This window comes from Macaca fascicularis, chromosome 3 (genome assembly GCF_037993035.2).
Source record: "Macaca fascicularis isolate 582-1 chromosome 3, T2T-MFA8v1.1".
NCBI classification, from domain to species: Eukaryota; Metazoa; Chordata; class Mammalia; order Primates; family Cercopithecidae; genus Macaca; species Macaca fascicularis.
Window position 1 is genome coordinate 50,970,068 of NC_088377.1, and position 20,696 is coordinate 50,990,763.

General features: G+C 55.0%; 1 protein-coding gene across 11 annotated transcripts in view; it reads left to right on the top strand.

The window, feature by feature from the left end:
- SH2B2 (SH2B adaptor protein 2) overlaps window positions 1-19,554 on the top strand; it is a 38,168-nt gene extending 18,614 nt beyond the window's left edge. For 6 of the 11 annotated variants that reach the window (XM_005549303.4, XM_045387943.2, XM_045387940.2 and 3 more), the window contains 7 exons: window positions 3,884-3,985; window positions 5,983-6,074; window positions 11,809-11,900; window positions 11,985-12,155; window positions 15,102-15,310; window positions 18,112-18,283; window positions 19,139-19,554. In XM_005549303.4, coding sequence (XP_005549360.3) covers window positions 3,884-3,985; window positions 5,983-6,074; window positions 11,809-11,900; window positions 11,985-12,155; window positions 15,102-15,310; window positions 18,112-18,283; window positions 19,139-19,473 — 1,173 coding nt within the window. In that variant the 3' untranslated portion in view covers window positions 19,474-19,554. The remainder of the gene's footprint in view (window positions 1-3,883; window positions 3,986-5,982; window positions 6,075-11,808; window positions 11,901-11,984; window positions 12,156-15,101; window positions 15,311-18,111; window positions 18,284-19,138) is intronic. The other 5 variants (XM_045387938.2, XM_074034622.1, XM_074034619.1 and 2 more) reach the window with 1 other exon arrangement.
- Window positions 19,555-20,696: the final 1,142 nt, after the last annotated feature.

Here is a 20,696-nt window from a genome sequence, read left to right on the forward strand (position 1 = left end):
AAAGCTCAGTGCCCATGAACGACATGGGCCCTGGAGAAGTGACGTCCTGGGGACACAGCTACTCTCTGAAGAGCTTTTTCCCCAGGTCCTAACACCCTTCCACTTCCCTAGGGCTTTTTTCCTGCCCAGGCCCCTGCCTTTAATTTCCTGGGAGAAATCCTAGACCCTAAGCCCGACTCCACTCCTTGTCAGAAAGGGAGACCGAGGCCCAGTGACGGGTGGGGTGGGGCTTACCCAGGGTCACCCAGAGGGCAGGGACAGAGGCCCAGGGCTCCAGCGCCTTGGGCCTGAGTGACAGTCACAGCTGCCCTTCTGTAAATAGCAGTGTCTGCTGCCGTCGGGGGAGGGGAAGCAGCAGCTGGTGCCCCCCCCACCACCTCCTTAGCCCCGGCAGAGCCCACTAATTTTGCTTTTGGCAGAGGGCAGCGTTCCTGTGGGGTCACTGGGCCCTTCCCCTCCTTTGTGTCATGCCAACGTGGGGGCATTTGTGGGTATTCAGGAGTCGTTCCCGTGGGAGGGCAGCTCCTACCATGTAAAGAGCTTGGTTGAGTTTCCCAAATGTGTCTGGTCCCAGGAGACAGGCTCCCAGGGTGAGTGAGCCCCCGGGATGCCCCGAATGATACCCCCACTGCCTGTGCACCCACCCACGGTCCAGTTCTCTTGCCTCCGAGAGGCCTGGATGCACCCTTGGAGCCATCAGGAGCTCGGGACCTGCAGGCTCAGGGGCCATTGCCTGCCTGGCACCTTAGATTTCCCTCTCACACAACCTTTGAGGTGCCAGCCCCGGTGAGTCAGGTCTCTGGCTTCCTGCCTCCTCACCCCTGCAGGAAGAGCCTCCTGAACCCCAGGTCCCCTCATTGCCCTATGCCAGGCCAAGCCCTGGGGACCCAAGGAGCAACGAGGCCAGCCCCCTGCCATTAGGGAAGCCACTGGGAAACCTGGTATTTTCAGGATGCTTGCAAATCTTAGTGGGGTCAGTCGGGCGCGGTGACTCACGCCTGTAATCCCAGCACTTTGGGAGGCTGAGGCGGGTGGATCACTTGAGGTCAGGAGTTCGAGACCAGCCTGGCCAACATGGTGAAACCCCGTGTCTACTGAAAATACAAAAATTAGCCAGGCATGGTGGTAGGCACCTGTAGTCCCAGCTACTCGGGAGGCTGAGGCAGGAGAATCCCTTGAACCAAGGAGGTGGAGGTTGTAGTGAGCTGAGATCGTACCACTGCACTTCAGACTGGGTGACAGAGTGAGACTCTGTCTCAAAAAAAAAAAAAAAAAAAGAAAAAAAAAGAAATTTCAGTGGGGTAAGCCCTGGAGGAAAAGCTTGGGCTACCTACGTGTTCACCAGGTGGCCAGGACCCTAGAACAGGCACTTCTGGAGGATCAAGCTCTCTGAGTAAAGGCCTGGAGTTATAAAACAAGTTGACCATTCAGGCATGTGGGCACAGCGAGTTGTGGCTGGAGCAGGTGGGAGGAAGCTGGACCAGGACAAATGGACCTCAGATTCCAAGCTGGGGAACCACAGCGTCTCTGGCCAGCAAGATCCCTGCTGAAGCTTCCAGTCCAGGCCTCCACTGCAAGCCTCTGTCTGCTCTGTCCCCAGCCCTGCTGGCCGGCATGACGGCCACACACCAGGGTCAGCCAGCCTCTGTTCCTGCTCCAAGCCCAGCTCTGCCCCTGCTGGACAGGGGCCAGTTCTTCCTGGAATTCCCATCTGCCTGCCCATCAAATGTGTGGCCCTTCCTTTTCCTCCTAAGAAAGTTCCTGTCTCGGAAACCAAGCCCTGCTGGGAATCCCAGACTCAGGCCAGCCCCAGGGGGGGCCTCAGGCTCACGGCAGGGAGCTTTGAGGCAGAGTAAGTGGAGCCAGGCACAGAGTGGCGGTCCCACAGAGCCCTGCCAGCTCACCTTGGATCAACCCTGCCCGCAGCATTGTTGGGAACACTGGTCCCTTTTACTCACTCCAGGAAACAGTAAGCCCCGTTCTGAGTTGGGGGCTCCAGGCCCTGCTCTGGAAGGTCAGGTCTGTAGCAGGAGACCAGCATTTTTTCTTCTTTCTTTTTTTTTTAAGTGACCAGGTTTTAAGACCATCATTTTTTATTTTTTATTTTTTATTTTTTACTTTATTTTATTTTATTTTTTGAGACAGGGTGTCACTCTGTTGCCCAGGCTGGAGTGCAGTGATGTAATCTCGGCTCACTGCAACCTGCACCTCCCGGGTTCAAGTGATTCTCTTGCCTCAGCCTCCCAAGTAGCTGGGATTACAGGCGCACACCACCACGCCTGGCTAATTTTTATATTTCTAGTAGAGATGGGGTTTCACCATGTTGCCCAGGCTGGCCTCGAATTCCTGACCTCAAGTCATCCTCCTTGGCCTCCCAAAGTGCTGAAATTACAGGTGTGAGCCACTACACCCAGCCAAGACCAGCATTTTTTAAAAAGTGAACTAGAATAGAAGAGAAAATATCACACTCTATCACACACAGGAAGGGTAACTGTTTTCTGGTGAGATGTTTGCTTCAGAGATATTTTTACCTGCGTGTGTGTGTACTGGGCCCCAGTGTTAAATGTATTTCTCACAATGGGTCAAGGTCAAAAATAAGAAAACCACAGATCTCGTGGGTGTATCAGGCAGCCCAGGTGGGGTTCTCTCCTCAAGGCTGGGAGGTAGGAGGCTCAGATGTCAATTCTGGTTCTGTCCTGGACTTGCTAGGTGACTATAGGAGGAGTTCCTTTTTTTTTTTTTTTTTTGAGGCAGGATCTCTCTCTTGTCACCCAGGCGGGAGTATAGTGGTACCGTCATAGCTTATTGCAGCCTCGACCTCCCCCGATCAAGCGATCCTTCCACCTCAGCCTCCCAAGTAGCTGGAACTACAGGTGCACATGCCACCATACTCAACTAAGTTTTTTGGTCTCTCTTTTTATTTATTTATTTTTTTTCTGTAAGACAGAGTTTCGTTCTTGTTGCCCAGGCTGGAGCGCAGTGGCGCGATCTCAGCTCACCGCAACCTCCACCTCCCAGGTTCAAGCGATTCTCCTGCCTCAGCCTCCCGGGTAGCTGGGACTATAGGCATGCACCACCACCCCCGGCTAATTTTGGGTTTTTTGTTTGTTTGTTTTTTGTTTTTTGTTTTTTTGAGACGGAGTCTTGCTCTGTCGCCCAGGCTGGAGTGCAGTGGCCCGATCTCAGCTCACTGCAAGCTCCACCTCCCGGATTACCCATTCTCCTGCCTCAGCCTCCCGAATAGCCGGGACTACAGGTGCCTGCCACCTCGCCCGGCTAATTTTTTGTATTTTTAGTAGAGACAGGGTTTCACCGTGTTAGCCAGGATGGCCTCGATCTCCTGACCTCGTGATCTGCCTGCCTCAGCCTCCAAAAGTGCTGGGATTACAGGCGTGAGCCACCACGCCCGGCCAAATTTTGTATTTTTTTTTAGTAGAGATGCGGTTTCTCCATGTTTGTCAGGCTGGTCTCAAACTCCTGACTTCAGGTGATCTGCGTGCCTTGGCCTCCCAAAGTGCTGGGAATATAGGTGTGAGCCACCACGCCCGGCCCGTTTTTGGGTCTTGAGTAAAGATACGGTCCCACTATGTTGTCCAGGCTGTCCTTGAACTGCTGGACTCAGACCATCCTCCTGCCTCGGCCTCCCAAAGTGCTAGGATTACAGGCATGAGCCACCACACCTAGCCAGGAAAAATTTATTTCTTGTTTCAAAGAAATGCCTTCCTCAATTTCCCCATCTGTGAAATGGGGATTGGGACACCTCTGTACCAGGGTGGCTGTGGCAGTCTATTTGAGGGCCACTCTAATGCCTGGCAGCGGGGAGGGAATGGAGAAGGCGTCAGGAAATGCTGGGGCCACTGACTGTCCTTCTTCTGGCCCCCAGGCCTCCAGGCCCAAGGTCAGCATCCCACTGTCAGCCATCATTGAGGTCCGCACCACCATGCCCCTGGAAATGCCAGAGAAGGACAACACGTTCGTGCTCAAGGTGAGGTCTCACCCCTAATCCCAGAGATCCTCCAGCTGCCTCAGGCCACCTCCCCTTTGGGTGCTACAGTTCCATAGGGGAGCAAGGGGAAGGAGCCTAAGGCAGGACGGTAGTGGGAGGGAGCCCTGGTGTGGGGGGGTCCCCAGACCCTATGACAGATGCCTAGTACATAGCTAAGACTTGAGTCTCGGCTCCACAGCCAAGTGCCTCAGGCGTTGCCCAACATCTGGGCCCCTTGCTCCCATTTACCCCGGGCCTGGGCGAAGCTCATCAGTTTCACTTCCTGCCCTCCCTTCCCCCACTGGAGCCAGCACACACCCACCCCACTGGTGGCCAGCCGGCAGCAGTTATGCAAATGTTCCCGTCCCAGGGCACTGGAGTGTGGGAACCGGGCGGTCTCCCACAGAGGGCACAAAGGCATCGAGGGTGGGCGGGGAGGCACCCCGGTGGGTCTAGAGGCAGCCCATCCTTTTCCCAGGCCCCACACCGCACGCCAGGGTGGCCTGCAGGGGTTTCTGAGGACACGGCTCCAGGCTGCCAGAGCTGTGGTCCCTGGGACTCCGCAAAGGATCAGAGGGTGTTGATGAAGCAGGGTCCCCCTGGGATGCCTGGTCCCACCCACTCACCCTGCATGAAGCCCCCACCCTCTTCTCCCGGCTTCTGGTTGTGTTTGTGTTTGTACCCGTTCCCATTTGTTTAGTTTTTCGTTTTTCGCTTTTTCGTTTAACGAATGTTTACCAACCCCGGACCCTGAGTCATGCCAGGCTAGGGGCTGGGGACACAGTCCCTGCCCACCTGGTACCCTCTAAACTGCCGATCGTGCATGACAGCCCTGAGGCAGAGGGGCTCGCCTGCCTCAATTTCCCCATCTGTTCAAAGAGGGATTAAAGGCAGTCTCCGAGAACCCACCCAACTCTGTCATCCTGGGAGTCCAACAACTACATTGTTTGGTTTTTTGTTTATTTGTTTGGAGATGGATCTCACTCTGTCCCCCAGGTTGGAGTGCAATGGCGCAATCTTGGCTCACTACGACCTCCTCCTCCCAGTCTCGGGCGATCCTTCCATCTCATTCTCCTGAGTAGCTGGGACCAAAGGCACATGCCACCATGCTTGGCTAATTTCTGTATTTTTGGAAGAGACGGGGTTTTGCCATGTTGCCTAGGCTGGCCTCGAACTCCTGAGCTCAGGAGATCTGCCCGCCTAAGCCTCTCACAGTGCTAGATTACAGGTGTGAGCCACCACGCCCAGCCCAGCGACTACATTTTGACAGAGGCACACCACCGGAAGCCGACAGCACGGGACCTGGGTGTCCCAGAGACCTGGGTTCAGGCCCTGGCCCTGCCACTGGCTGCTGTGTGACTTTGAGCAAGTTCCTTGGCCTCTCTGAATCTTGGTCTTCTCATCTATAAAATGGGAGAAATGGCTCCCCTCCCTCACAGGGCCGTTGGGAGGAGTTGAGCAGAGTGCAGGGTTATGCTCTGGGCCTGGCCCCAGCAGGGATGTCCCCTGCCCTCTTCCCCTTCACAGGCTGCATATCTCAAGCACATGGCCATGTTGGTAGAACTCCAGGCACTAAGACATGCAAGGCACCCTACTCAGTGTGCCTCTCCACTCAACTTGAACCTCATCCCTGCGGTGCCAGGGCATGGGCTGGGGATGCTGGGCCACCCATCCCTCCCCCCACCAGCATGGCCTCCTCAGAGGCTGCGTCTCCAAGGCAGAGGAGCTGAGATCAGTGAGGCGGGACATATCCCCAGTGGGGAGGCCCAGGAGGGAGGGAGCGCAGAGTGTGAGCTGCAGGCTGTACCACCAGGTCCCTGGCCTGAGTTCCGGGTGGTGCCCGATGGTGAACCCCACTGTCTTTCCTGCTGCTTATGCCCTTGAGCCCTGCTGTGGGAGCGGGGGATGAGCCATTTGAGCCATTCTGGCCCTGTGTCCTGTAGTCCAGAGCCTGTCTACTGACCGTGTTCTGGACTCCCGGCCACCTTCCTCCCCAGGTAGAGAATGGAGCTGAGTACATCCTGGAGACCATCGACTCTCTGCAGAAGCACTCGTGGGTAGCTGACATCCAGGGCTGCGTGGACCCCGGGTGAGTGTCCAAGTGGCCCAAGGATGGGTGGACAGGCTGGGTGTGTCCTTGGTCCAGCCTTCACCAGGAGCAGCTTTCTAGCAGGGCGGGAGCTTAGCTTGAGAAACGAGCAATTCAATGTGATTCAGGTTGGTGCCAGCCAGGATCACCCTCCTTTAAAATACCTGCTACCTCCAATCCCCAGCAGGCTCTGTGAGGCCTGCTCTATGGGGCCAGGGCCTGGGGACCTGGAAGGAAGTTGGACCAAGTCTTGTCTTCACCTCAGGAGAGCCTCAGAGCACTGGGAGTTGGGCAGAGATGGGAGTGAGTCCCCAAAGGGCTGGGGGCCTGGTGCAGTGGCTCACACCTGTGACCCCAACACTTTGGGAGGTTGAGCTGGGAGGACCGCTTGAGCCCAGGAGTTCAAAACCAGCCTGGGCAACATAGCCAGACCCTCCTTTTTTTTTTTTTTTTTTTTTTTTTTTTTTTTGAGACAGGGTTTTGCTCTGTTGCCCAGGCTGGAGTGCAATGGTGTGATCTTGGCTCACTGCAACCTCCGCCTCCAAGGTTCAAGGGATTCTCCTGCCTCAGCCTCCCGAGTAGCTGTGATTACAGGTGCCCACCACCATGCCCAGCTGATTTTTATATTTTTAGTAGAGATGAGGTTTCATCGTGTTGGCCAGGCTGGTCTCAAACTACAGACCTCAAGTGATCCACCCACCTTAGCCTCCCAAAGTGCCGGGATTACAGGCATGAGCCACTGTGCCCAGCCAACCCTGTCTCTTAAAATAAGAAAAATAAAAAGAGCTGGAGAGAGGCTCCTAACCCAGCTCTGGGCTCAGGGAAGGGTTGCTGGTAGGTGTGCTCACCTAACCCGAGGCTTAAATAAAGAGTGGACCAACGCTAGGCAGAGGAGGATGGGAGAGGGCAGAGAGAACAGCCCAGCAAAAAGAGTGGAAATGGAACTGGGCACGGTGGCATGCATCTGTTATCCCAGCTACTCTGGAGGCTGAGGCTGGAGGATCGCTTGAGCCCAAGATTTGGAGGCTACAGTGATATAGGACTGCACCACTGCACTCCAGCCTGGGCAACAAGCAAGACCCTAACTCTTAAAAAATAATAATAAAAATTTGGCCAGGGCTAGGCGCAGTGGCTTACACCTGTAATCCCAGCACTTTGGGGAGCCGAGGCAGGCAAATCTCCTGAGGTCAGGAGTTTGAGACCAGCCTGGCCAACATGGTGAAACCCCATTTCTACTAAAAATACAAAAATTAGCTAGGCATGGTGGCGGGCATCTGTAATCCCAGCTACTCGAGAGGCTGAGGCAGAAGAATCGCTTGAACCCGGGAGGCAGAGGTTGCAGTGAGCTCAGATTGTGCCATTGCACTCCAGCCTGAGTGACAGAGCCAGACTCTGTCTCAAAATAATAATAATTTTAAAAGGTGTGGAAGTGTACAGGCACCTGGGACTTGCAGGGAACATCAAGGCCTTTTGGGCAGCCAGTGAGGAGGAGGTTTTGATGAGAGCTCAGGAAACGGGTAGGTCAGGGACAATGGGAGCCATGGCGGGTAATAAGCAGAGGGCACTTACGGTCAGCTGTGAACAGGAAGAGCAGCAAGAAGGTTGGCTCCACCGTCCAGGAGAGATGCCAGGCCAGGAGTAGGAGGGACAGGCAGCCTGACACGCTGAGCAATTGGCAGCAGCTCTGCTGGCTAATGGGGTGAGCCAAGCCCCCGGGGGAAGGGCCGCTGCTTTCTAATTAACAGCTTCATTTAAAGAAACACAATTAAGGTCTTGGGCGCCTCCCAGGCCCTGATCCACAAAGTGGTTGGAATCCCTCCGCCGCCGCCCTCCGGACCATCTGCTCTGCAGACTCTTTCCCTAGCCCCTGTGAAGGTGAACCTCACTTGGTGGAATTTTCGAGCTGGCAGGGTCCCAGACACCTCGTGTCACAGACGGGGCGAGAACCCTTCCCACCCTCTGAGGGTCTCCACGGGATCCCAGGAGGAGCCCAGCCCCTCAGGGATAGTGGGCAGGGATCATGAGCCCTCAGCGGGGACTGTACCCACTTGGTGGTGTCCGGGCCACGAGAGAACCTTCCCCTTGGCTTTCTGAAGTTTCAGTGGAAAATCAATTTTGCAAAAGGCAGATAAACAAGAGAAAAGGCATACAAATTTATTTATTTATTTTTATTTTGTTATTTTATTTTTTAGAGGTAGGGCCTTGCTCTGTCGCCCAGGCTGGTGTACAGTGGTGCAATCAAGCTCACTGCAGCCTCGACCTCCTGGGCTCAAGCGATCCGCCTGCCTCAGCCTCCCAAGTAACTGGGACTATAGGCACATGCCACGAGGACTGGCTAATTGTTTTTTTTTTTTTTTTTTTTTTTTTTTTTGAGACAGAGTCTTGCTCTATCATCCAGGCTGGAGTACAGTGGCACAATCTCAGCTCACTGAAACCTCCACCTTCCAAGTTCAAGCAATTCTCCTGCCTCAGCCTCCTGAGTGGCTGAGATTATAGGTGCCTGCCACCATGCCCAGCTAATTTTTGTAATTTTAGTCGAGACAGGGTTTCCCCATGGTGGTCAGGCTGGTCTCAAACTCTTGACCTCAGGTGATCTGCCAACCTCATCATCCCAAAGTGCTGGGATTACAGGTGTGAGCCACTGCACCCAGCCTAATTTTTTTTTTTTTTTAAGAGATGGGTAATCCCAGCACTTTGGGAGGCCAAGGCGGGCGGATCACGAGGTCAGCAGATCGAGACCATCCTAGCTAACACGGTGAAACCCCGTCTCTACTAAAAATACAAAAAATTAGCCGGGCGAGGTGGCAGGCGCCTGTAGTCCCAGCTACTCAGGAGGCTGAGGCAGGAGAATGGCGTGAACCCGGGAGGCGGAGCTTGCAGCGAGCTGAGATCCGGCCACTGCACTCCAGCCTGGGTGACAGAGAGAGACTCCGTCTCAAAAAAAAAAAAAAAGAGAGATGGGGTCTTGCTACATTGCCCAGGCTGGTCTTAAATTCCTGGATTCAAGAGACCCACCTGCCTCAACCTCCCAAAGCACTGGGATTACAGGCATGAGCCATAGTGCTTAGCTGTACAAGGCAGATTAATAGGAGAAAAAGCATGTAAATTTATTTAACATGTATACATAAGAGCCTTCAGAATGAAGACTCAAAGATACAGGGGAGGGCCGGGCGTCGTGGCTCACACCTGTAATCTCAGCACTTTGGGAGGCTGAGGCAGGCAGATCACCTGAGGTCAAGAGTTCAAGACCAGCCTGGCTGACATGAGGAAACCCCGTCTCTACTAAAAATACAAAAATTAGCTGGAGGTGGTGGCAGGCCCGCTGTGATCCCAGCTACTTGGGAGGCTAAGACAGGAGAATCACTTGAACCTGGGAGGCAGAGGTTGCAGCGAGCTGAGATCACACCACTGCACTCTACTGGGTGACAAAAAAAAAAAAAAAAAAAAGGCCAGGTATGGTGACTCACACCTGTAATCCCATTACTTTGGGAGGCCGAGGTAGGCAGATCACGAAGTCGGGAGTTTGAGACCACCTTGGCCAACATGGTGAAACCCTGTTTCTACTAAAAATACAAAAAGTAGCTGGGTATGGTGATGGGCGCCTGCAATCCCACCTACTTGGGAGGCTGTAGCAGAAGAATCGCTTGAACCTGGGAGACAGGGGTTGCAGTGAGCTGAGATCGTGCCTCTGCACTCCAGCCTGGACAACAGAGTGAGACTCTCTCTCTCAAAAAAAAAAAGATACAGGAAAATGGTCCATTTTTATGCTTAGGTTCAGCAAAGTATAGACAGCGGTGTAGAAAGAGGATTGGACACAAAGGGCGGGATCTGAAGGGAACAGACTGAGCGGGGGACCCAGCCAGGCCTGTCTGTCTAGATTTTTCTTGGCCTCTCTGAACAGCATTCCTTCTGGGTGTGGGACAGAACCCTATCTTGAATGGGGGTTTTATGACCTACAGTCAAACCAGGTAGATTGGGTAATTTCTTTCGTTCTTTTTTTCTTGTTTGCTTTCCTTTCCTTCTTTCCTTTCTTTCTTTCTTTCCTTTTGTTTTTACTTTTTTTTCTGTTCTGTTGCCCAAGGTGGAGGGCAGTGGCATGATCACAGCTCACTGCAGCCTCCAATTCCTAGACTCCATTGATCCTCCTGCCTCACCGCCACGCCCAGCTAATTTTTTTTTATTAAGACGGGGTTCTCAGGGCCAAGTGTGGTGGCTCATGCCTATAATCCCAGCGCTTTAGGAGGCTGAGGCGGATGGATCACCTGAGGTTGGGAGTTCGAGATCAGGCTGGCCAACATGGAGAAACCCGGATCATCTGAGGTTGGGAGTTCAAGATCAGGCTGGCCAACATGGAGAAACCCCGTCTCTATTAAAAATACAAAATTAGCTGGGCGTGGTGGTGCATGCCTGTAATTCCAGCTACTCGGAGGAGACTGAGGCAGGAGAATCACTTGAACCCTCGGGAGGCAGAGGTTGCAGTGAGCCAGGATTGCACCATTGCGCTCCAGCCTGGGCACCAAGAGCAAAACTCTGTCTCAAAAAAAAAAAAAAGACAGGTTCTCGCAGCCGGGTGCAGTGGCTCACGCCTGTAATCCCCACGCTCTGGGAGGCCAAGGTGGGTAGATCACCAGTTCAAGACCAGCATGGCCAACATGGTGAAACCCTGTCTCTACAAAAAATACAAAAAAAAAAAAAAAATTAGCCAGGCATAGTGGTGCATGCTTGTGATCCCAGCTACTGAGGAAGCTGAGGCAGGAGAATTGCTTGAACCAGGGAGGCGGAGGTTGCGGTGAGCTGAGATCGTGCCACTGCACTCTAGCCTGGGCAATAGAGCAAGACTCCATTTCAGAAAAAAAAAAAAAAAAGATGGGGATCTCGCTATGTTGCCCAGGCTGATTTCAAACTCCTGGCCTCAAATGATCCTCCCACTTTAGCCTCCCAGAGTGCTAGGATTACAAACATGAGCCACCATGCCTGGCTGGATAATTTCTCTATGACAAGTTTTTACATAGAATATTTTTAAGTTGGCCAGGCGCAGTAGCTCACACCTGTATTTCCAGCATTTTGGGAGGACACGGCAGGCGAATCACGAGGTCAGGAGTTCAAGACTAGCCTGGCCAACATAGTGAAACCTCATCTCTACTAAAAATACAAAAAAAATTAGCCAGGCATGGTGGCGGGCGCCTGTAATCCCAGCTACTCAGGAGGCTGAGGCAGGAGAATCGATTGAACCCAGGAGGCAGAGGCTGCAGTGAGCCAAGATCATACCACTATTCCAGCCCTGGCAACAGAGTGAGACTCATCTCAAAAAAAAAGAATATTTTTAGGTTTTATGACTACGTTTTGGAAAAAGGGGTTCTGGTTTCTGTGACCCACCTTGGGAAAGAGGGACTTCCGTTTCTCTGGTGCCTCTGGGGAGAAGAGGATTGAGAGACAGGTAGGCAGGAGAAGGTCAGAGAAAAACATTTTTGTTTCTGAGGCTGCTGCTGAGGACTTTATTTTGGGGTATTGTTTTCTGAGCCCCAACAGTGGCCTGGTCAATCACATGGTGGCTACAGAGCCAGCGGAGGGTGGGACAGAGGGACGGGACATGGAGGCAGAGAGAGGTGACCAGAGCCAGGAGGGCTACATGCTGGGCCATGGGACTGCCAGCCACTGCCTGGCCACGTAAGCAGCCTGTGGTTTGGGTCCAAGTCCCACAGCAGGACATGGCTTCCATTTCTTGTCTCTACAGTGACAGTGAGGAAGACACCGAGCTCTCCTGTACCCGAGGAGGCTGTCTGGCCAGCCGCGTGGCCTCCTGCAGCTGTGAGCTCCTGACTGATGGTAGGTAGGGGGACAGGGTTGGAGGAGGGGCACACGCAGGGTGGACAGATAAAGATACATGTGTCTCACCTGCCATTTCCCCAGCAGTTGACCTACCCCGGCCCCCAGAAACGACAGCCACGGGTGCAGTGGTGACAGCCCCCCACAGCCGAGGTCGAGATGCCGTCAGAGAGTCCCTGATCCACGTCCCACTAGAGACCTTTCTGCAGACCCTGGAATCCCCGGGCGGCAGCGGCAGTGACAGCAATAACACAGGTGCCAGTGGGGACAGCCTGCTCTTCCCACACCACCTCTCCTGGACCCCCATCCCTAGCCATGGCCACCCGTGGGCTCCCTAAACCTTGCTAAGCCCCAGAAGCTGTGACATCTCATCCCCCTGGGTCCTTCACACATCTCCGAAGTACTTCTGGCTTTTGTAGACTGGTCTAGGAACCTGGCCCCTCCCACTGGACCCAGTTTCAATAGAAAATGTTCACAGGGGCCGGGCACAGTGGCTCACACCTGAAATCCCAACACTTTGGGAGGCCAAGGCGGGCGGATCACCTGAGGTCAGGAGTTCGAGACCAGCCTGGCTAACATGGCAAAACCCCATCGCTACGAAAAATACAAAAATTAGCCGGGAGTGGTAGTGCACACATGTAGTCCCAGCTACTCAGGAGGCTGAGGCAGGAGAATCACTTGAATCTGGGAGGCGGAGGTTGCAGTGAGCCAAGATCACGCCACTGCACTCCAGCCTGGCAACAGAGTGAGACTCTATCTCAAAAAAAAAAAGAAAAAGAAAAAGAAAGAAAAGAAAATACTCACAGGGCCTGGGTGCAGTGTCTCACACCTGTAATCCCAGCCAGGGCTTTGGGATGCTGGGGATCACTTGAAGCCCGGAGTTTGAGACTAGCACAGACAACATAGCAAGACCCTATCTGCACAAAATTTTTGAGACAGAGTCTCACTTTATTGCCCATCTGGAATGCAGTAGCGGATCATAACTCACTGCAACCTCCACCCCTGAGTTCAAGCGATTCTCCTGTCTCAGCCTCCCGAGTAGCTGAGAATACAGGCACCCGCCACCACGCCTGGCTCATTTTTGTATTTTTAGTAGAGATGGCGGTTTTGCCATGTTGGCCAGGCTGGTCTTGAACTCCTGACCTCAAGTGATCCTCCTGCCTTGGCCTCCCAAAGTGCTGGAGTTACAGGCGTAAGCCACCATGCCCGGCCACAAACATTTTTTTTTAATTATCTGGGCAGGTTGGTACACACCAACCTGCCTGTAGGTTGGTGTGCCTGTAGTCCCAGCTACTTGGGAGGCCGAGGTGCGAGGATCACTTGAGGCCAGGAGGTCGAGGCTACAGTGAGCTGTGATCACACCATTGCACTCCAGCCTGGGCAACAGAGAGAGACCCTATAAAAAAAAAAAGAAAAAAAAAAAAGAAAAGAAAAGAAAGAGAAAAGAAAAGAAGAAAGGACGGAGGGAGGAAGGGAAGGAAGGGGCTCACAGAAAAGGGTCCAGAGGGTTGGAATCAGGGGTTGGGAACAGGCGACTGGATTTGTTCCTAAGTTTGTTGATGACTTACAGAGCAACTCCAGGATAGTCCTTCACACCTCTATGCCTCAGTTTACCTCATAGACGTCACCATTGGGTTGGGTCAGCTCCCTGCCCAACTCTAAAATTATTCCGGCTGGGCACAGTGGCTCACACCTGTAATCTCAGCACTTCAAGAAGCCAAGGCAGGAGGATCGTTTGAGCCCAGGACTTCCAGACTAGTCTGGGCAACAAAGCAAGACTCTGTCTCTACAAAAAATAAAAATTAGCCAGGCATTGTGACACAAGCTTGTAGTCCTAGCTACACAGGAGGCTGAGGTGGGAGGATTGCTTGAGCCCAGGAGGCCAAGGCTGCAGTGAGCTATGGTTGTGCCATTGGACTTCAGCCTGGGTGACGGAGCAAGACCCTATCTCAAAAAATAAGTTAAATAAATAAATAAATAAAATTATTCAGCTGGGCACAGTGACTCATGCCTGTAACCCCAGCACTTTGGGAGTCCAAGACGGGCAGATTGCCTGAACTCAGCAGTTCAAGACCGGCCTGGGCAACATGGTGAAACGCTGTCTCTACTAAAAATACAAAAATTAGCCTGGCCATAGTGATGCATGACTGTAATCCCAGATACTCAGGAGGCTGAGACCGGAGAATCACTTGAACCTGCAAGACCGAGGTTGCAGTGAGTTGAGATCACACCACTGCATTCCAGCCTGGGCAACAGAGCAAGACTCTGTCTCAAACAAAAAAATATTCAGGCCAGGTGCAGTGGCTCATACCTGTAATCCCAGCACTTTGGGAGGCCAAGGCAGGAAGATTACTTGAGCCTAGGAGTTTGAGACCAGCCTGGGGAACATAGCAAGACCCCATCTCTAAAAAATAAAAAATAAGGCCGGGCACAGTGGCTTATGCCTATAATTGCAGCACTTTGGGAGGCCGAGGTGGGTGGATCATCTGAGGTCAGGAGTTCGAGATCAGCCTGACCAACATGGTGAAACCCCATCTCTACTAAAAATACAAAAATTAGTTGGGCGTGGTGGCAGGCGCCTGTAATCCCGGCTACCTGGGAGGCTGAGGCAGGAGAATTGCTTGAACCCCAGAGGCAGAGGTTACAGTGAGCCACTGGGATTGTGCCATTACACTCCAGCCTAGGCGACAAGAGCAAAACTTTGTCTCAAAAAATTAAAAATAAAAACTAAAAACCAACAAAAATTTTAAAAATTATTCCAACAGCGGCCGGGCGCGGTGGCTCAAGCCTGTAATCCCAGCACTTTGGGAGGCCGAGGCGGGCGGATCACGAGGTCAGGAGATCGAGACCATCCTGGCTGACACGGTGAAACCCCGTCTCTACTAAAAAATACAAAAAAAACTAGCCGGGCGAGGTGGCGGGCGCCTGTAGTCCCAGCTACTGGGGAGGCTGAGGCAGGAGAATTGCGTGAACCCGGGAGGCGGAGCCTGCAGTGAGCTGAGATCCGGCCACTGCACTCCAGCCTGGGCGGCAGAAGCGAGACTCCGTCTCAAAAAAAAAAAAAAAAAAAAAAAAAAATTATTCCAACAGCATTTTGCATGTAAAAAAAAAAAAAAAGATGTCACCTCTTTTCTCACATTTATTTCTTTGTCCCCCTCTCTCCTTCCCTCCATGTTCCTCACACTGTCATCCCCACCTCAGGGGAAGAGGGTGCAGAGACAGAGCCCGAGGCTGAGCCGGAGCTGGAGCTGTCCGACTACCCCTGGTTCCACGGGACACTGTCCCGGGTCAAGGCTGCTCAACTGGTTCTGGCAGGAGGGCCCCGGAACCACGGCCTCTTCGTGATCCGCCAAAGTGAGACTCGGCCTGGGGAGTACGTGCTGACTTTCAACTTCCAGGGCAAGGCCAAGGCAAGTGTGTTGGGGGGGCTGTGAGGGTGCAGTGGCCAGCCCTGAGGGAGAGGGGTCATGGTGACCCCGGTCCTAAGGCTGTGCCTCGGAAGCAGCTGCAGGCGAAGCGGTGTGGCATGACTTCCCATGGGCCCCGCTCACCCCAGCCATGCTCCGTGAACCACCTGCGTCCCTCCTACACATCACTGAGGGACTGCAGTCAGCCCTATTTCAGCCTCTCCGTTCTCCAGAAGGGGATCTCCTAGCACTGGATCTTCTGAGGGTCTCCACCCAGAGGTCCCGCAGTGCGGGGCTGGAGCCAGCCAAGGCCCTCAGAGCCCCACCTTCTGCCCCACCCCCGCCAGACAGCCCCTCCTCCCTGCGCAGGTCAGGTCACCAACCCGAGAGGCACACACGGGCAAGCCCTAGAGACCCACCAGGGGAGGAGGTGATGGGCTGGGTGGGAGAGCTGTGCAGGGTCTGGGGGGTGGGGTTCAGCATCGGAGGGGACAGCCTGATCAGAGACCTGCAGGGGAGGGAGAATTGTGGAGGGGAAGACAGGCGGGAAGGCGATCCCAACAGCGCCCAGCTGGATCAGAGGCATGATGGTACACCCAGGCGGTGTGCTTTCAAGGAAGAGGGTTCTGTGCTATATTGACCTAAAATGCTTTGGTTTTGCTTTTGTTTTTTTTTGTTTGAGACAGTCTCGCTCTATCCTCCAGGCTGGATTGCAACAGTGCAATCTCAGCTTGTTGCAACCTCTGCTTCCCGGGTTCAAGCGATTCTTGTGCCTCAGCCTCCCAAGTAGCTGGGATTACAGACACGCACCACCACACCTGGCTAATTTTTATATTTTTAGTAGAGACGGGGTTTCACCATGTTGGCCAGGCTGGTCTCGAACTCCTGACCTCAGGTGATCCACCCACCTCGGCCTCCCAAACTGCTGGGATTACAGGCGTGAGCCACTGCGCCTGGCCTGTTGACCTGAAATTCAAAGGAAAATTTGACAGCAAAGCCGAATGATTATGGGAGGGTGCAATGTGGCCAGAGGGGGCAGGAACCTCAGTGCCCGCCCCCACATCCCAGGTTTCCGATAAGGAGACACTCAGCCCAGGCTCCTGCCAGGATGGATTTCCTGGCAGCTCCTATTAGAGGAGGGAGAACCTTAGGACTCCTGCTCTAGGCCTGCAGCTGGGGGACAGCGTCTCTCTGCAGGGACCCCGGCGGCCCTAACCCCTAGTGGCCCAGTGCAGACCCTCTAGTGGCTTCTCTCCTCCGCCGGGTTGGCCCCACTGTGCAGGAGGTAGCACCTCCACCAGGGACATTTCCTTGGCAAGCAGCCACTCTTCCAGTTCCTCCGACAACCAGGTGCTTAAGGCCATCCCTGGTGACGTGCGTTTACTTCTCAGCCAGTGCTGCTCCAGGCAGGCTTCCAGAGGGCCTGGATCTGAATCATGCCCAAGCCAGAGGCTAGGATGGGGGAACACAGGGTGGGCAGGAAGCTCCTCTCCTTCCTGGAACAGGACCCAGCCTTGAACCTGCCTCTCACCTCTCTACCCAGCTGCTCTTCTCCCAGAGTGGAGATGACTGCTCCAGGCTTGATAATTGAATGGTGGGACAAAGCAGGAACCCCGGCCTCCCGCTTACATACCTCCTGGGCGGGAAGATCACTACCTTCCCAGGGGCAACTCTTTTCACCTTCACGGAATGAACGTCTGGAAGGTCTGGGCAGAAGATTGGGATGTGTCCAGCTTGCCTCTCCTCACCCCTGGGGCCCGGCTGTGCCCTGCGCAGGCTCTGCCCGGCTATGAGGCTGTGGTGGGACCCCTCTGTGCTGTTTCTCTCGGGCTGAGTCCCTGCATTGTCCTGGCAACTTATCTGCTAAGTGGCAGAGCTCACTTGCGGGACCGCCACCCTCTTCCAGGGATTGTCTGTATTTTGTTTGTTTGTTTGTTTTTTAAAGGGATGGGGGGATCTCACCATGTTGGCCAGGCTGGTCTTGAACTCCTGACCTCCAGTGATCCACTCCCCTCAGCCTCCCAAAGTGCTGGGATAACAGGCGTGAGCCACTGCACCCGGCGGATTGTCTTGTCTTTTATGTAGGTGGCCAGACCAGCTCCCCTTCCTGGGCTTGGGGCTATGTGTGTACCCTCAAACAACTCCTCTTAGCTCCCCTGTTGCCACACACACCCCAGAGATAGCCACTTTTTTCTGCAGTGGGATACATGTTGAACAAAATAGGGCTTAAGTCAGAGACCTGCGGCTCACCACTAGACACCACAGGCCTATGGTTTCTTACCCTGAGGCACCTGCCTCATGCAGGCTCTAGAGACCCAGAGAGTAGCCAGCCCTGGGGAGCTTTTCACGCCACTGGGTTTTGGCTCTGCGGGGACAGAGGCCCAACCTCTAGCCTCCTGGGCTGGGGGAACCACCCAAACAGGAGTTTTCTTCCCTGCTCTGTGCTCTGTGACCGTGGGCCAGTCACTCCCCCTCCCTGGGCCTTGGTTTTCCCATCTCTAACATGGGGGCAGTAATCCCTGTCTTCTGGCGTTAGGAGAGGATTAGAGATTAGAGGTGTGTAGGACATGGGCCCATAGTAGGGGTGTCCCAGCATGGGGACAATGCCTGATGCCTTCCATCCCAGCCTGGGTCTGTTGCCTCCATTCTCCACCCCTAGATGGAGCTCATGTGTGAGGGGCCCCCTGGCTCTGACACAGCCCCATACAGCCCCTGTGAGCTGGTCCTTCCGTCAACCCCCAAAGGCGCTTACCCAGGTGCCCAGCCCCGGACCCACCCCTGACCACACCCACCTGTACCCACAGCACCTGCGCCTGTCCCTGAACGACCACGGCCAGTGTCACGTACAGCACCTGTGGTTCCAGTCTGTGCTTGACATGCTCCGCCACTTCCACACACACCCCATCCCACTGGAGTCAGGGGGCTCGGCCGATATCACCCTTCGCAGCTATGTGCGGGCCCAGGGCCCCCCGCCAGGTAAGATGCTACCACCTGGCCCGTGTGGTTACTCAAGAAGACCCCTTTGATTACTCAAGAAGGTGGCCCCTGGGGTAGGATGAGCCCCAGGTCTCCTGTCCCACAGCCTCAGCTGTGTCCCTCCCACCCTAGCCTAGCCACAGCAGTTGCAAGCAGTCAGGTCAGCAGGAGTGGAGGCAGAAGTGGCAGCCCTGAGGCAGCCAGGTCCCTAATGATTCCTTGCAAGGGGAACGGGGTGCCCAAGAGCAGTGCAGGTGGGTGTATGGGGGTGGGGACAGGGGTGGATTGGGGCAAATGGGATGAAAGGAGCTGGGGGCGTGGATTCCCAACCCCTGCACAGGGGAGGCTCAGAGCAAAGCTGCTGGAACCCAGCACTAAGGGCATGGGTGCATGTGCATGCGTGTGGTTGTGTGTGTGCATGAGTGTATGTGCAGATGTGCACGCATGTGGCCGTGTGTGTACGTTTACGTGTGCGTGTGTGGGCGAATATGCATGAGCATGTGCATTGCGTGCATGTGTATGCGTGTGCGCATATACGTGCACGTGTGTGCACGCGTGCATGGGCGCGCATGTGCTTGTGTGTGTGCTTCTGTGCGAGCGTGTGCATCATGTGTGCGTGTGTGTGCACTCCTGTGCGTGTGGCTGTATGGGCGTGCACACGCGTGGTTAGGTACGTGTATGTGTGTGTGCTCCTGTTTATGCATATGTGCGGGTGTGCGTGCATATGTGTCCGAGGACATGGGCTGCAACTCGGAAACCTGAGCGTGGGCCCTGGCCCCCTGAGGGATCCCGGCCTCCCTCCAGGATGTGGCTAGCCCAGGTCCCCACTCACTCCCTGCTGCCGCCTCGTTGCAGAGCCGGGCCCCGCGCCCCCTGCCACGCCAGCGCCCCCCGCCTGCTGGAGCGACCCGCCCGGCCAGCACTACTTCTCCAGCCTCGCCGCGGCTGCCTGCCCGCCCGCCTCGCCCTCTGACGCCGCCGGCGCCTCTTCGTCGTCCGCCTCGTCATCTTCGGCTGCGTCGGGGCCAGCCCCCACGCGCCCCGTCGAGGGCCCGCTCAGCGTGCGGAGCCGCAGCAACAGCGCTGAGCGCCTGCTGGAGGCCGTGGCCGCCGCCGCCGCTGCCGAGGAGCCCCAGGAGGCCGCGCCCGGCCGCGCGCGCGCCGTGGAGAACCAGTACTCCTTCTACTAGCCCGCGGCGCCGCCCGGGTGGGACACGCCAAGCTCTTCAGTGAAGACACGATGTTATTAAAAGCCTGTTTTAGGGACTGCACCCTGCTCTCCTGTCGTCCTTTCTCCCACGGGGAAGGCGGGGACTGCGGGGCAGCCACTCTCAGAGACCCCCGTCCAGCCCAGTGTGGCCTGACACCTGCCAGGCCCCCTTACAGCTGTGTCTCTGGTGGGACAGCTGAGGGACTCCCCATGGGCCATCCGGCAGCACCTGAAAGAGGGCCCAACAGCAAGGGTTAGGGCTTAGGGTCCGGAGGGGGTTTTAGTGGAGCTGTGAGGCAGAGAGATGGGGGTGGCAACAACGAGGGGTGCTGGAAAGAGAGGAGGGGGCATTCAGGACACAGGGATGAGGAGCACGCCCAAGTCATACGGAGACCTTGGATGCCAGGAGGAGGAGCCTGGGCTCCGTCTAGGAGGGTAAAGGCGTTTTGGGGCAGATCTATGAAGTCTGGCAGTGTGGACAGGGTGGCACGGCAGGATGTCTCCGTATTAGCCCTTAGGGGATTGGGCAATGGAAGAAGCTGGATTTCCCAGCTGGGTCATAGACTTAGAAGAAGCTTAAAGAGCCTTCCCACCCACCGTACTCCACCCTATTCACACCCTGCCCCACCCCGTCCCATTCCCACCCCACACCTACCCACAGGTGGAATTCCAGCTGTGGCTCCCATGACCCCAGGCTCAGGAGACACTGCCTGCTGGCAGTCCCAGCACCCCATGTTCAAGAAAGATCTTGTTCCTACTAAGCCAAACCTCTGCCTTCCCCCCAACGCCCCAGACGTGGGGTCACAGACCCACGGTCCCCTTGCCCAGGACTGGCCTTGCAGGGCTTGGGCCAGTGATGCATCCATCTTTCTTTCTTTCTCCTTCCTTCCTTCTTCCCTCCCTCCCTCCCTTCCTTCCTTCCTCTCTCTTCTCTTTGTCTCTCTCTCTTCTTTCTTTCCTTTTCTTTCTTTTTCTTTTTTGAGACAGGTGCAGTGGCGCGATCTTAGCTCACTTGCAGCCTCAACTTCCTGGGCTCAAACTATCCTCCCACCTCAGCCTCCCAAGTATCTGGGACTATAGGCGTGGCCCACCACGTCCAGCTAATTATTTTTGGTAGAGACAGGGTTTCCCCATGTTGGCCAGGCGGGTCTCAAACTCCTGAGCAATCCTGGGTGGGAGGTGATCCACCCACCTCAGCCTCCC